General features: G+C 38.1%; 1 protein-coding gene across 3 annotated transcripts in view; it reads left to right on the top strand.

Annotated features, from left to right (window-relative positions):
* The first annotated feature begins 56 nt into the window (after nt 1-56).
* KCNK2 (potassium two pore domain channel subfamily K member 2) overlaps nt 57-16321 on the top strand; it is a 138945-nt gene continuing 122680 nt past the window's right edge. For 2 of the 3 annotated variants that reach the window (XM_008065320.1, XM_008065321.1), the window contains exons 1-2: nt 223-290; nt 3268-3578. In XM_008065320.1, the coding sequence (XP_008063511.1) occupies nt 245-290; nt 3268-3578 (357 nt within the window). In that variant the 5' untranslated portion in view covers nt 223-244. Of the gene's footprint in view, nt 137-222; nt 291-3267; nt 3579-16321 lie in introns of those variants that run through there. The other variant, XM_008065322.1, reaches the window with a different exon arrangement.

Genomic DNA, 16321 nt, shown 5'->3' on the forward strand with positions numbered 1-16321 from the left:
GCGATTTCGTTTCTTCTCACGCTCCCCCCCCCACCCCCTCCCGCGTCCAGCCCCGCTCTCCCCACCTTGTAAAACAAAGCCGGGGAAAATGCCTGCCCGTGCAGCTCGGAGCGCGCAGCCCGTCTCTGAATAAGAAGTGAGTACAATGGCGTGTTTGTAAAAAAAGCTTCAAGTCCGTCTTAAAAAAAAAAAAAAAAGAAAAAAAAAAAAAAGAGAAAAAAACATTTTGAATGCTGCATGCCTCATGCTTCCCAGCGCCTCGCGGGAGAGACCCGGCTATAGAGCAGGAGGTGAGACCCCCCAGGTTTTACCCTCACCCCTCGGCCGCGCGCTCTGCTGCCCCAGTCTGTCCTGCGAGGACTGCAAATGCCCCGCTGGCAGCAGGCGGACGTTTCTTGTCTTCGCTTCCCGTCCAAAGTGTTGGGTCATAATCTGGGTTTGGAGGCAAACCCATCCCCAGATCCTCTCCTGGCCGCTTCTCCCTTCCTCTCCCGCCGGTGCCTGGGGTTTTTTGCATCTGCTCAGGGTATGGGTTTGGAGCACCTTGGGGGAGTATCCGAGAAAGAAAAGAGGGTCAGCTCTTGGGAGTAGCTGACAGGCTGCATGCATGGTGACCCTGGTCACACTTGTTGCCCATTGCCTGTTGGGACAAGCAGTGGTGCTGAAAAAAGCTTGCTTCTCCTGCTTTTCGGTGGTCAGTTGAGCCAGAGCGAAGACATATCTGGGTGAGAACGGGAGACCAGGATTAAGAGGAGACTGTGATGTGCTGGGTGGGGGGGTGGGGAGAGTAGGGTCGTGATGGTGCCGTGTGAGGAAGGGGCAGCTTCTCTCCCTGAACATATATCAAATGGCGTGGGTTTAAACACCCAGAGGTTTTCATATTAAATCTAGGGAAAAGGCTGTTTTTTTAAAAAAAATTATTTTGGTACTCCATCAGTTTCTGCCTATTCTGCCTGCCAAGTGTACGTTTTATATATTTCTGTTAATTAAAAAATAAGACAACAGCTTAAGAAAATTAAACTCCTTCAGGAAATATATTAGCTCACACACACACACACACACACACACACACACACACACACACACACACACACAATCTTAAATAAGAATCTGTTCCTTTTCCCCAAAAGCATATAGTAATAATGTCCTAGTGGGATTTCAGATTGGGATTTGGTAGCATCAAGGTAAACAGTCTTGATGTTTCTGATTCTACAGACTAGAAACCACTGATGTGAAAAATCATAAATGTGAGAGCGTAGAGATTTGGAGAGGAGAGGATGGGAACCCTTCCTGGAGAGAGAGACTGTGGAGCTTCTATGTGATTTTTTTTTTGTTATTTTTATTCTAAAGATGGCTAATTTTTAAATTATGACTTTTATTTTTCACTCAGACTCACTAAGCAGCAAAAGGGGGGGGTGTGGTGAGTCTGCAGATGACAGTGATTTTAGTTATTATCAGTATGTCTATTTAAAAAGTTTTTTTAAAATTAAAACGTTGGAGCCATGTTCAGTGCTAATTTTGAGTGAAGTTGTCTTTATAAACATTTTAAAGGTGTTTACTGGTTTGTGGCTTTATTCAGAACAGGTGAATATATTAGGAGGAAGCATGTACATACCTGTGTGTAGTAGGTTGAACCTTAGGAAACTACTGTAATGAGCTAAACATATGTGGAATCTCCACTTGGAACCGTGGGCATGGCCACCTCATCACAGTTCTGATTTCATCTCTTTGAGGTCGGAACCATTCTGAGTTTTGCTGGTTGGGAAACCTCTGTCATTTGCCATCATTTTATAATACTACTTAGGTCTAGTGCTTTAAATAGCTTTGTTTGCAGAGCTTCATTCTGATGGGTAACTAAAGGTTTTAATGAATTCAAACTATGGTAATCCTAGTCTACATTTAACACCATGTTACGCAAGAGTGCAGGATAGGTAGCCATGTAAAAATTGACACTAATCGCTTCTCATCCTCAATTAATTTCAGCTACCTGTAGGGCATTTGGGTGCAGTTCCATGGAGATTTCTCATATATCTACCTAAAAGTGTGTTTTAGGTTAGGTTATCATTTTATAAAACTTGTATTGTATACATGATAGCAAATTTATTTAAATCAGTGACTGTAGACTTTAAATTGATTACTCTGTTTGAGTTGGTGGTTTTTTAAAGTCCCTTATTTTTCAGCCATTCTGTTAACCCCTTTGGTTCAACGTTGCCTTTCCAACCAAATGTTCTGTAGTAGATGGCTTATTCTTCTCTTAGCAAGTAGAAGTCTAGTATCTCTTATGTTTTCTAAAAGGAAATCCATTAATGATATTTTTGAACAGCTGAGATAAATAATAAATGGATTTAGAGTCACCTCAGAGTAGATGGAAATTTGTAGGAGAACCAACCATATAAAGTCACTCAAATGGAGCAATTAGCTTTGAACAGAGCATGTAGGATCTACAGTGTGAGTCAAGGTTTTCATTTTTTTCCTTCACATTATTCACTGTTTAAAAGGCAGGTACTTGTCTTTTCATAACTGTACCTAGGATTGTGCCACAATAGGTAGCAATAACTTTTATATTTTAAACATGTCAGAGAGTGGATAACAAAACATAAGAAATGCTTCATCATGAGCCCCCTTTGGAGGATAAGACAAAGAGAAATGTTTGGACTGTTGAGTGGTTTATTTACCACCATGTTTTTAACAGAAAATGATGATTTTATTTATTTTATTTATTTATTTATTTTTGAGCAACAGTGTTTGGATCACACTTTCTCTTATAATACAGTTCCTTTATTACAATAAATTTTAAAATGAAAATAGATAATGTAATTATATTGCTTATTTGCAGTATAAAGTTCTTGAGGACAGGAATAAACCATGAACCTTCTTCCTGAGTATCCGGATATCTAATTTAGTACCATCAACTCTCAGGAGTTCAGTATGTCTTTGTGGACTAGCATAGTGGACAGATAAAATTTAGAAATTAATCAGAAAGCCCAAAGGCATTCTTTTCTTTTTTTTAAGTTTCGTGGTCTGACTCCTGTTTTTTTTCCTACCATTTGGAGCTCCAATAGCAGCGGAGAGCAAAGACCCAGCCCCTCTTCCCTGTACCCATATATGTGGTTCTGCATGAGATCTAGTGAGAGTACTCCTGGGTTAGGTTCCAGAGCTTGCACCAGGAGAGCAAGCAGGAGTTCAGGCAACCTTTGCTGACTCTTGAAAGAAGCAGCCCAACCACTTCCCTCCTCCAACCTAACCCTCATTCTCTGTTGTTGTCAGTGGCGGCACCTGACTTGCTGGATCCTAAATCTGCCGCTCAGAACTCCAAACCGAGGCTCTCGTTTTCCACGAAACCCACAGTGCTTGCTTCCCGAGTGGAGAGTGACACGACCATTAATGTTATGAAATGGAAGACGGTCTCCACGATTTTCCTGGTAGTTGTCCTCTATCTGGTCATCGGAGCCACCGTGTTCAAAGCATTGGAGCAGCCTCATGAGATTTCACAGAGGACCACCATTGTGATCCAGAAGCAAACATTCATATCCCAACATTCCTGTGTCAATTCGACGGAGCTGGACGAACTCATCCAGGTAATGGCATGAGAAGAGTTGTTACTGCATTCCCCCTAAGGGGAAAGAAAGAGTAAGGTAGCTGGAAACAACCAGTGACCCAGTGTGATGCTGATGTGATGGTAGGCGCTCCATCCCACCTTATGCTCCTTTGCATACACCTCTTACCTACAGTTTCTTTGTTTCCTTTTGGATTTTCCTGTCTCTTTTCTTCTGTCTTTTCTTCTCCTCTTCTTTTTCTCCCTCCCACTGTTGCTTCGCAACTTCTTCTGTCCTGTTCTTCTGTGTTTCTTTTCTGTTGTCTTCCGACTTTCTTTTCCTTTATCCTGTCTTAGATGCCCAAGGACACCTGTGGATTTGGGGTTACCATGCTGCAGACACACATGGTTAGGATGAACATTGCACACTGAAAGCATTACTGTGTCAAATAAAAAGGAAAACAAAAGACAGAAAAGTGCTCTAATCTTGGCAGTGGCCGTCCTAAGATAGAAAAGATGAATTTATGCTGTGACCCTCTTGAGATGGGTATTCTTCAGGTTAACGAGTTATAGAACTCATTTCTTTAATCCAGCCAAAGTATAACTCTAATGACTGCTTTTTTTTAAGTGTCTAGAGAGAAGTGATTAATTATTGCATCCCTAAATTTGAGCTAAAATCAATTTATTACTACAAATATTCAAATAGAGTTTTTGAATAAAAACTAACTTAGTTTTCAGTTATTTTATAGTAGCAGAACAGTATCCTCATGGAAAAGCATGTGTTTTAAAAGTTACTCCCAAGATGATTGAAGCTTCAGTTAGGCTCTTTGAAGATGGTTATATTTTTATTGTAGATTTCTTTTGTGTAAAAGAATTTGTTGATCAAACTAAGAGTCTTAGTCAAAAAGAAAGCCCTACAATTTTCTTACAAGGAGAGACTTGACTAGTTGTTGAAAGTGTTTTAATTGTACACACATTTATTTTCCTATACAGCCTACTTGTCTTACCTGGTTTAATTCAAATTGGACTGAAAATTATCTATGAGTCATCATCTGAGCATGTTCTTTCTTATTTTATGTTTGAGTTTACTTTGTTTGAATAAGTTGGAATAATAGATTGAGGGAAGAAATTATTATTGGCTTCAATTTTATTTGTTGTTCCAGGACCTTTTCTCTCATTTTCTCTTGCCATGGATCTCCAAATGCTACTTCTGCCCTTCATTGCCCTCTCTATTTATGGGATACACATACATGTTCTTATTAATGTTTTATTGAAAGTTGGCAAAGCTAGTATTCTGATACCTGTTTAGTTCCTACCACATTAGACATTTCTGCGTCTGACACATTTGAGTTAGATTTTGAAAATGCTGTTCACTTATGTACTTAACTCTCTATTTTTAGATCATGGTGACATTTTTTAGTATTGGCAGTGAAACTGCCAACTAACTTCATTGTCCCGACTACTCCCTTTCCTGATCCTATGTAAAATCACTTCTACTTCACTCTCTCTTTGGGCCACATAATCCTATGAGGTACTAAAAATTTTGAAGAATTTCCACTTCCCTTGGGTTTCAAAAGAAGAGCTCTTGGCTGTCTTGGTGGAGGCAGCAAGAAGCAGTGGTAAAAGCTTAAACTTTGGAAGCAGATCGGGTTTGTTTTAAACTCCTGTTGAGTACTTTATTAGAAGTGTCATCTTAAACAAGTAATTTTCCTCTCTAAGCCTTAAATGAGTCTGGAATGAGCAAAGAGTACCTATCAAGTAGGGTTTTTGTGAGGTAGAGATCATTCATGTACAGCTTTTAGATACTCAGAAAGTGTTAAGTTTGTTAGCTGTTGTTATTTCCCCCACCCTGTCTTGTCCCTACATTGGGTTGTAGTCTCTGATTCATGTAGTTGTGTTCTCATCACCTGGAATGAGGTGGTTGGTCTTGGGCAGGAAAAAAAAAATGACTGAATTTTAGGATAGTGCTAGAGGAAATTCAGGGTGAATTGGAAAATGGTCTCACTGTCCAGTATTACTCATTTATTTATTTAGAATTCTGAAAATAACTTGAAGGTCAGAGCAGGTAGGAGCTATCTGATGGTGAACACTGATCAATTTTTGCTATGTTGTCTTCGGAATGGGAACAAACAGAGCTCAAAATATGACCTACTTTTTTCCTTCTGCTCTGCATGGGCAATCCATTTTAGCTTTATTAATATTCTCTGCTGATTGAGTATTTTTGCTTCTTAAAAATCTTTTTTTGTGCTTATTCAGTATTTTTCAATGCAGAAATTGCTTACTATTTATTGTCGTATCATTCATCTTTATAACTCAATGGTTTTAATAAATTATTTTTTACTTCTTGAATATAATCTATGTTGATAAAATAAATCTCTGCAATGCTATAGCTTTAAGGATGAAGACCAGTGTATAAATAGGGAGGAAGGCAAACAAACCAGTAATCACCTTTAGAATTGCGTTTCCTTCTTATGATTTTCATAAATGTCCAAGTGTTTTCCCCACATTTTTCCCCCCATTTAATCATCCTCTAAAACCTCATGAATAGGTATACTGGGCAGTAATATCACAATATTAGGGATTAGGAAACAAAGATGCAGAATGTCTTGGTGAACTAACTTTCAATATCATTATTAGAATGAGAGTTCAGGTCTTCAGCATCTTGGACTGGCATTGCTCCTAGGAGTCTCTGTTCCTTCAGGGCTTACCCTCTTTCAGTGCTGATGGGAGAAATAGTTGGAGTGGTTGGCATTTCAGTCTTAATGTCAGTCGAGGAGAAAGTCTGCTTCTTTTTGTGGAGAGTGGGGAAATAGGAGGAGGTGAGACAGTAGGCCAGGGTCAGGTGCAGTCAATTCAATCTGGTCCCAGGCTCCATGTTATTAACTTCTCCTCTGGGTGAACTATGGTAACCTGATTTCATGCTGTGGTTGTGTCTCAGGATGGGGCGTGGGGTGGAGAAACTGAGGGGAGAGAAAAGGAATGGACATTAAGGCAGATGAGAGCAATGGTTGCTTCTGTTATCGAAGCATGTGTGTGCACTCTAAGTGCTGTTTTTGACACCGGCCCTTTGACACTAGATTGAGGAGGAGCAAAGATAAACCTTTGCTGGGCTGAGGTATTTTGATCAGTATAATATTCAACTTTCATTACATTTAAATTAATGTGATGGTAGTACAGAAACATTTTTAAGTTTAAGAATCATGAATACCATTAAAAATAGCCAAAATTTAATGAGCACTTACCATGTGTTGTCATCTAACCCTTTACATGTATCTTAAACAACTGGATGAGGTAGTTGTCTTTTTATGTGCAGTTAGCTTATGTGGAAACTGAGACTGGGGAGCTTCATTTTCCAAGAGTGCTCTGTGGTAGAGTTGTCAATCAAACCTAAGTGGATGGACTCTAGATTTTATGCTCTTAGCTCTGGCTTTGACTACCTGTAAAAAAATTTAACAAACATTAATAATGTAAAATAAATAATGATATAAAATAAAAGTTCATGTATTGAGGTGTAATGAATATTAAATGGAAGTCTCCTGTACATAGTGATGTGTATGTCATATCTTTCTTTCCAAATTGGAACATATATAAACTGGATTTTAATATTCTTCCTGGACATCAGGATTATATCCTTGTTTTCCTGTTTGGATGTGGTAAGCCAGTAAAGGTATGATTACATTAGACATACTTGGTCTTCACCTGGGTTATTTTCATGTTAGCTGAGTCAATTCTGGGATTAAAAATATAGTGAAACAATCTTTGAGATATATATATAGGTAATAAAAATACTTTATGGGAGAGTTGACTCTTCTAATTTTAGCCCCAAACCAGGGTGAGCTAGGTAGGGAAACTATTCCATTCATTTTAGGGTGAAGAAGCTGACACATATCTGGACAAGGTTGTCTGGTGACCTTATATCTAGATCTTTGGAGTCTTCTTGTTGAAGGGATTCTATATTCTTTGCACTATTCTTTCTCATTTTGGTTCATTCATTGGCATTTGTTGAGGACTCCAATGTGTTGACCTCTGTACTTGCTATTGAGCCAATTAAAATGATAGAAAAAAATAGGGCTTCTTTCAAGGTACTCCCTCTTACACAGTTATGCAGAGGAGACAGCTATCAACATAGTTACAATAGAGTTACAACAGAAATACTTACAGATTGGAGCTGGAAGTACTACAAATTGGGGAGACAGAATGAGAATAGGAAAGACAGAAGATTAGAAAGGAAAATGGATTTCAGGGTGCATGAGAGTGCTCCAGGAGAAAGAAAGGGATCAGTGGGCATTCTAGGAAGAATGGGCATGTCCTCCAGAAACTGAGTATCTGGGTGTGAGGGGTAGGGGCATGAGTAGGTCTAACAAAGTAGCCTATGGCCTGCTGTCCCACATTAGGGATATGGCCTTTATCCTAGGCCCATTCTCTTCCACCTGGAGTAGGTATGACCTGGTGGACACTTGGTTGTATATCAGAGGATACTTGGCACTACAAGATAAATAAATAAACAGGCCATTTTAGAATGCCAATGATACTAGCCTTTAAAAAAACCCATCATTTTATATTCTATAATCATTCATTTATTCAAAGATATTTATTGAATGCCTACTCTATACACTGTTCTAAGCACTGAAATACAGTGGAGAATAAAACAGATGAAAAGTCTTACCATCAGTGATCTCACATTTTCTGGGGGAGGATATATTAGATAGTGATATATCAGGAGAAAAAAAATAAAGCAGTGAAGGGGGATTGGAAATATTGTATGGTGTTGGTGGTGATTAGTTTTAGATAAGGTCACTAGGAAAGCTTTGCTGATAAGTTAAAGAGAGTGAGAGAAAAAGCCAAGTGGCTATCTGGGGAATAACTCTTAGGCAGAATTCTCAGCACATGCAAAGTTCCTCACAGACATGTAGAGGAACTGCAAGGATGCTGGGAGGAAGAGGTAGAAGATGATATCAGGCAGGTAATGGGGGCCAAGTCATGTAGGACTTTGTAAGTTATGATAAGGTGTTTGGCTTTTTGGTGCAGGTAAGTATCCAGTTCTGGCTTACATTTTAACAGGATCTCTCTGACCACAATGTTGAGACTGGATTGCACAAGGCCATGGACAGGAACTGTGGAAGCAGGGGCACCAGGCTGTTTTAATAAGCCTGATGAGAGATGAGAGGGGCTTGAACTAAGGGGATAGCCATGGGATTGCGAGATACGATCATTTTGAAAGGAAAGTCAATCGAATTTGTTGATGGACCAGAGGTGCAGTGCAAGGGAGAGGATTCAAGGATAACCTTAACAGTTGCATCCTAGGGAATGAAAAGAATAGGGTTCCTATTTTCGTAAGATGGGGAAGAGTAAGGAAGAGCAGGTTTGGGGCACACTGTCAGGAGCTTAGTTTAGGATGTTGCACTAATAGTGTTAGACAGTTTTCAGTTATTGAGGAAGATTTATCAGATGCCAAATAACAGTGTTTATAGATCCACAGTTTATTTAAGGAAAATGATATAAATATCGCAACAACATTCACATAAAGCTATGCATGACAGGCAAAGGCTGCATGACAACAAGGGGTCTGAAGAGGTCAGGTGCCAGCTCCAACTATCTTCCTTCTCCAAGGCCATACCAGGACATTCCTCTCTTGGATCAAGAACCTCTGATGTGTGCATAGAACATTTTGGAACCAAAGAACCCAGAATGGGGTGTCAGTCAGGGTTTCTTGTATCTTGTTGATCACTGAGGCATATGCTTGCTATGTAATCAGCCCCTGTGACAGAGCTCCCCTGGCAGTCTCCCTGGGGCCAAGCGCAAATCTTCCATTGCATTGTTCATATATATTCTCTCTTGCTTGGTCAGGAAATTTTCCTTATCATCCCCCTTTTGCAGATGAGTAAACTGAGGCATAGTGAATTTAACCCAATAACACTCTACCTTTTTTGACTTGAGTTGCTGAAAGTGGCACAGCAAGCGTTAGAGTGGTGGAACTGCCATTCAGGTGACTCTAATGCTTGTTTCCATGATATCAAATGGCCTCTTTGGAAGCTACATTATTTTGTTGTATTTTCTTACTATGGGCTCCTCTTTTATTTAGCCCTGCAAATCAAGTTAGATTTATGAGATGTGCATCAGGACATGTTCTCTTAATTTTACGTTGCTGGTGGATTGTGAACCCAGTAAACACTGCTTAAGGTGTCTATGTGCTCTGTGCTATACTAGCAAAGATCAGCAGCAAAAGACACAGCAGGTCTGTGGATATGAAGGCAAAAAATTTACCCTGGGTAAACTGAGCACAATTATAAGGCCACGAAAAGGCAATTTAAAATATTATTCTACAACTTGTGTGGCTGGGCATTTGTCATGCTGGGGCATGACCAGGTGAGGTAAGTCACGGAAGGGAGTTTAAAGCCAGAGGAGTCTCATCGGGAAGGAAGAGGTGCAAAGAGGAAGGGCCAGAGGGAAGGGCAGACTAAGTTAACATTCTACCTGTAGGATTATGGAACTTACCCCTTTCTTGCTTCCTAACACTCACAAAGTAATACTAGTTTCTTGTTGTATTAATACAAAATTCAAAGAATACAAGAAGATATAAAGAAGAAAATAAACATTGAAAATTTCCTCCACCCTGACTTAGCCAAGACCTGTCTTTAGGCACATAAACATACATGGATATACTGAGGGGTGTGTGTGTGTGTGTGTGTGTGTGTGTGTGTGTGTGTGCATTTGCACACATAATTTTATACACACAAGATTTTGAGTATATGTGCATGCCATATTGCTATTTCTGTGTTTTTATCACCATTGTGATTCAGAAATAGTCTAAATATTTTCTTCTCTTTAAAAAATTTATTTAATTTTAAATGGTTATGGATACATCGTAGTTATACATATTTACAAGGTACATATGATGCTTTGATACAAGCACAGTGTAATAATCAAATCTGGGTAATTTGGACATTCATACCTACAACATTTGTCATTTCTTTGTGTTGGGAACAAGGAATATTCAAAGTCTTGTTTTTAGATATGGTCTTTGACATAAAGATCCTGACATAGAGGGTTACCAACTCATAAATCCCCTCGTGTTATGGGGACAGGGCAGGGTGGGGTATGGGAAACCTCACACAGCAGCTGTTTCTGATAGAACAGCCCTAAGGATCCCCACAACATGGACCATTTTGAATTCACATGTTCTAATAAGTAGCACAGACATACACTGGTATAACACTTTTAAAGCCAAACTAAAGTGTTGATTGTAAAGTACTTTCAAATAGAAAACATCCCTCTCAGATTTATGAAGTTTTTGAGATATCTTTGATTTTGCAATATTCAAAGCTGCATAAAGTGGAGCCTATCGGAGTCATCCTAGGACATACTCTTTTCATGTCTTGACATTTCTAATCTTTAAAGTTTTATCAACAGCAGTGCTTTGCTTTCTGTTCTTTTGAGGATGGAGCCTGCCTTCTTAAAGGAAGTAATGCCAGGATACAAGGTTTAGTGTCTGAATGGGATCTGACTTTGAGCCCTGCTTTCACATGAACAGCAAACAGAATAATTAATGGATCAACCAAGGAGGGACTTTTACCTAAAAAATGCTAACAAATTCATAAGAAAAAAGCAAATAACCCCATGAAAAAGTGAGCAAATGACACGAATAGACGTCTCTCAAAAGAATATATACAAATGACCAATAAACATGAAAAAATGTTCACCATCACTCACAATCAGGAAAATGCAAATTAAAACCACAACGTGATGCCACCTTACACCAGTCAGAATGGCCATTATTAAAAAATAAAAAAAATTAGATGCTAGTGCAGATGTGGAGAAAAGGGAATGCCTATACACTGTTGGTGGGAGTGTAAATCAGTACAAACTCTATGGAAACCAATATGGAGATTACCCAAAGAATTATAAGTAGATCTACCATTTGATCCGGCAATCTCACTGCTAGATATCTACCCTAAATAACAGAGGTCATTATATAAAGAAGACAATTGCACTTGCATGTTCATCATAGCACAATTCACAGTTGCAACGATGTAGAATTCCATCAACCAATCAGTGGATTATGAAAATATGTTATATATACACAATGAAGTACTATACAGTCATAAAAAATAATGAAATCATGTCATTTGCAGCAACATGGTTGGAGCTGGAGATCATCATCCCACGTAAACTGACTCAGAAACAGAAAACCAAATACTGCATGTTCTTACTCATATGTGGGAGCCAAATGAGGGAGAGAGTTAGAATTCAGAAACTACCTACAGGGCACAATGTTCATTATCTGAGGAATGGGCCGCCATCTGAGATCCAATCCCCATCACTATGAAACATGTTTGTGTAACAAATATGCATGTATGCCCCTGAATCTAAAATAAAAACAAAACCTGAAGAAAAATAAAAATCTATATCTGCAGTTACTAAGAGTAGTTGTCTTAGCTTGTGGATAATGGTCAAATTTAACCAATTGCATACTCATATGTAGACTGAAAATATGGTTACAATGAGAAATGCTTTGGAAAGGCATGTGAAAAGATTCTAGACGAGTTGGGTAGTAGAGAAGGAAAAGTTCATATCTGTGGTTTTCTTATTAGGTTTGTACTTACAGACATGTTTTTCTTTCTCCCTTCCTTCTCCTGACCCTTTATCTTCTGTTCTCTTCCCTTTCCCTTTCTTCCTCTTCCCTTCTTCTTCCTTCCCTTCTTTTCTTTGTAAATAGCTCTTCTGTTATGTCATCTCTTTCCTTTTTGGGTGAGTGTTAATCAAGAAAAGGTTTTTTGGGGGGCAGCATCTGAAGTGACTTAATTTTCTTGCCTTCTGCTACCTTTTTTTTTAGCTCATTTCTTATGGTTTTATTACTGGATTTAAGATCAAGACTGCAAGTTGTTTTGATATCCCTTAATTTTCTCTAATGGATGGTGGCAGATGAACTTTAACGAAAGTTCTCTGGAAGGTGTCAATTCCTTTGTGATGTTTGGTTGGAATTGTGAACGTTATAGTGTCATTATTTTGAAGTGAAGTTTAGAATTTGAAGATGAGTAAAGCAAATTTAAATTTCCTTATGATTCTTTGGTCAAAATGACTCCTTCTCTTAATAAGTGATGTAGAGAGGACTAGAACCCATGGCATTGCAAAAGAGAAACTTCGGGAGAATGAGTGGTGGCTCCTTTCAGTCATTCAACTGATGACCTCTGCCCTGAACGCATAGGTTTGATCTATGGCCCCATTTACTTCTATTTTATCAGTGATTAAATATCTCTATAGGTTTCATAAATATCCTAATCAGTAAGGGAATGGGATGATATTTTCCATCTTTTTTTCAGCTGTTTATCTGCCTTTCATTTTTATGAACAGCTGAATAACATGGCTATGTCAAGAACAGTAGTTCTTTTAGTGCAGTGTTTCTACTTTTAACAACGGGATCAAGGGACAATGAAAAACAATGCCACGACTTTAAAAAATGATAGTGTACCCTGAACATTAAGGCATTATGAAAACTCTGTCATGGGATTAGTATTCATAAACTTAATTTATCTAAATGTTTTGAATTTAACTACATTTCAGCCTGTACCTTCTCTTGAGATAGGTGGTTCACCTTCCTTTCAATAAAGTTTTTCTTTTCATTTGATCTTTTATAAAGTTACAACCTTTAAGTTTTAAGTCATTTGCTTAATGAGTGTCATGCACAAAGTCATGAAATTCCCTTCTAAAGATAGGAACATTTTCTTTTTTAGTCTTTATTCCCTACCACATCTAAAATTCATTCTCATTCAACTCTTTTTTGCTTTTATAATCTGTGATCATGTGTATCTTGGGTATTTGTCTTTCTAGTAGTTTTGTTTTTTAATAACTTCTTTGGCAGTTATAGTGTCCCTTGATTATTTTAGTTGTTCTTTTTGGAACTACATTCCACTCAGTTAAGACTTTGAAAAGTGTCAATTAGAATTGTGGGCAGCATTCCAGAAGAGGAGGAATGATAATTTAGCACAAGAGTGGCATTCTGTTTTCTTTTTCTTTTTTCAAAATTTCTCTTATCTTTCTAGTGATGCCTAGTGTTTTGCGTATTGGCATTGTTAAACGATGTCCTTAGGCAAGGAGTCATGGTGACTCTTGAGCCTTCATCTAGGTCACTGAGACCACTATTTGAAAAGGGTAGCCTGGCTTATTTTCTCCCAAATCCATTAGTTTTCACATGACAAGGATTTCTCATTTATGTGTCTCTTTCCCCTGGCTTGTGAGATTTTAAAACTTTAATTGAACATTGGACATTTCACAATGTTAAAGATCATGGTGATATTTCCAGACTTTGATATTTTCCTTTTTCAGTTTTACATTAAAACATCACAGAACAGAAACCTAGATTTACACCTATCTCTTTAAATGTATGTTTATTATATCCACATTTTAAAACTGTTAAAACCCTCTTTTAGATCTCTTATCAAATATAGTCATTTATACAAGGAGCCAGTTTTTTTCAGTCTTTAGTAACTTTTTTTTATAACTTACATCCTGTGAATTGATTTTCTCTCTATCCTAATTTGTCACATTTTACTGGCTATATGATTGGTAAAGCATGCTTTATCTGTGCAGAAATGTTTTATTTTTCTCTATGATGAATTAGATTTGTATATGTGTTCAAAAATATTATTCTGCATATGATTTCACTCTTTTGTTTTAAGTGTTCCTCAGAAACTTAAGATTTCTTTAAGATTTATTGTTTTATGTATAAGTGAAAGAACTCTAGTTAGTATATCCTCAGCCTATAGTAATGTTGAGTGAAAGTGTCTGTATTTGTGGACTGCTAAGTTAAAAAGTTTGTATTTTTTTTTTTTTTTTTTTTGGGTCGGGGTTTCACTTTGTTGCCCAGACTGGAGTGAAGTGGCCGCTCCCGGCCACTGCAGCCTCAACCTGCTGGGCTCCGGCGATCCTTCGGCCTCAGCTTTCTGAGTAGCCGGAATTACAGGCACGTGCTACCACGCCCAGCTGATTTTTTAAATTTATTGTAGAGATGAGGTCTCGCCAAGTTGCCCAGGCGGGTCTCGAACCCGCGAGCTCAGGCAAAAAGTTTGTATTCTTTATTGAAGTACCTCAGGAATGAAATTTGCCAGAAGCTTGAAGAAAGTATAGTATATAATGTATTCTCTGGTGAGGTGGCAGTGAAGGAAAACCTTGCTAAATAAGTAAAGCAGTGTATGACAGGACAGAGGAAAGGGAGGGGAATCTCAGTAGACAACATCACATGACCATATGGATTATATTGAAGCATATTTTAGGGAAAAGAGTCTTTAATTCTTAAATCTTCAATTGTTAAGGTCTCAACACAGTTTCTTGGCTATTGTGGAGTTCCTCTTCTACAGTTTTGTATCTGTTCTTATTATTTTGCTAAAACTCGCTTAGAGGAAGAAGGGGATTCATCAAGATCTCATAATGGCTAAAACAGGACATGTTCCTTTCAGGCATATGAAAAATTTTCTTTTCCTGTTGCGATTGTTTGTGTGTTATAAGGGGTGATTTGAAAGCATTTGCTTTCAGTGACAGATACAGTAAAATGAACTTTGTTTTCCTTGGATGTTGTGTGGTTTCTGCACCAGTGTGCTATTAATGGTACAAGGAAAGTAAATTCAGAAATTTATGAATGAAGAGACATAGATTTATGTCCATTTAGATATTTTGGTGTTAACCCCAAGACCAGAGTTATGTCATTTATCCTCTGTATTTAGAGGGGAGACCTTAGGGAAGTTTTGTCTTATCAACCCAGGAGTCGCCACACCATGGGTCCACGGGGCTGTGTGTGTCCCAGCCAAGTAACAGTGTGGTCAGCCTGTCGAACCGGATTTTCAAACCGGGCAGGCCCAAATGGAAGAGAAAGGAGAAGCGTGGCTATTAGATGGATTTGGAATTCTTTTATTTTATTTTGCATTGGGAATAAAGAGAAAATCTTACTTTCCTTAAAATAGACACAGAGAGGCTTACAAATCGTGCTTGATGGGCAGCATTTTTTTTCATATGACATCTCAGATAGCTGGGACCCAAGTTATCTTGAGCAAAGAAGCTAGTGAATATGGTGGAGGTCTTGTTAACCTTGACTTTAAAACTTGCTTTGGTGGCTATACTTCTTTTAGATAAAAATAAAATTTACAATGTTAATAGTGTAATAGTCCAAAAATAAATTTAAAGATTACTGGGTGCAATTTTGATGTTCTTTTTGCCCTGGAGGTTGATAATGGTTTCTCAGAACACCAATTTTACTCCTGCTTCTCAGAAAGTGAGGTAGGCCGCTGCTGTTTCTTATTTGTCACAGTCCATCCACAGCATTAGATGCATAGCAGAAGCAGAGATTGTTATTTTCAATTGTTACTAAGTAAAATTTTGTAAGAAAAAGTTAAATATTGGTCACAATAATTTATCATTCATAAAGGAAAAAAGAAGAATTGATTTTCAGCGCAGTTTTGTTATTCTGAATTTCTTGGACATTTGGACACACACTGAATATTCCGAGTTGTCTTTCTGAAACCTTACTCAGATACGTTTTTGCATGTATCTCTCTTGTTCAGATAGCCTATTAGCTGTTTAGGGGTCTGAGGTAATATTGCTGGTATGAAGATCTACCAATCTAAAGGAAGACAGTTAAAATGCACCTTCATTCATTTATTCATTCTACATCTCTATTTTTTGAAAGGCATTGTTCTAAGCATGGGACAGTCACCACAGAACTAAACTGAGGGGCTTCTGTTTTCATGAAGCTGCTGTGCTAGTGGGAAGCAACTAAAAATTAACAAATACACATCT

The sequence above is a fragment of the Carlito syrichta genome, unplaced genomic scaffold (assembly GCF_000164805.1).
Source record: "Carlito syrichta isolate Samal-C Ts95f unplaced genomic scaffold, Tarsius_syrichta-2.0.1 Scaffold308229, whole genome shotgun sequence".
NCBI lineage: Eukaryota > Metazoa > Chordata > Mammalia > Primates > Tarsiidae > Carlito > Carlito syrichta.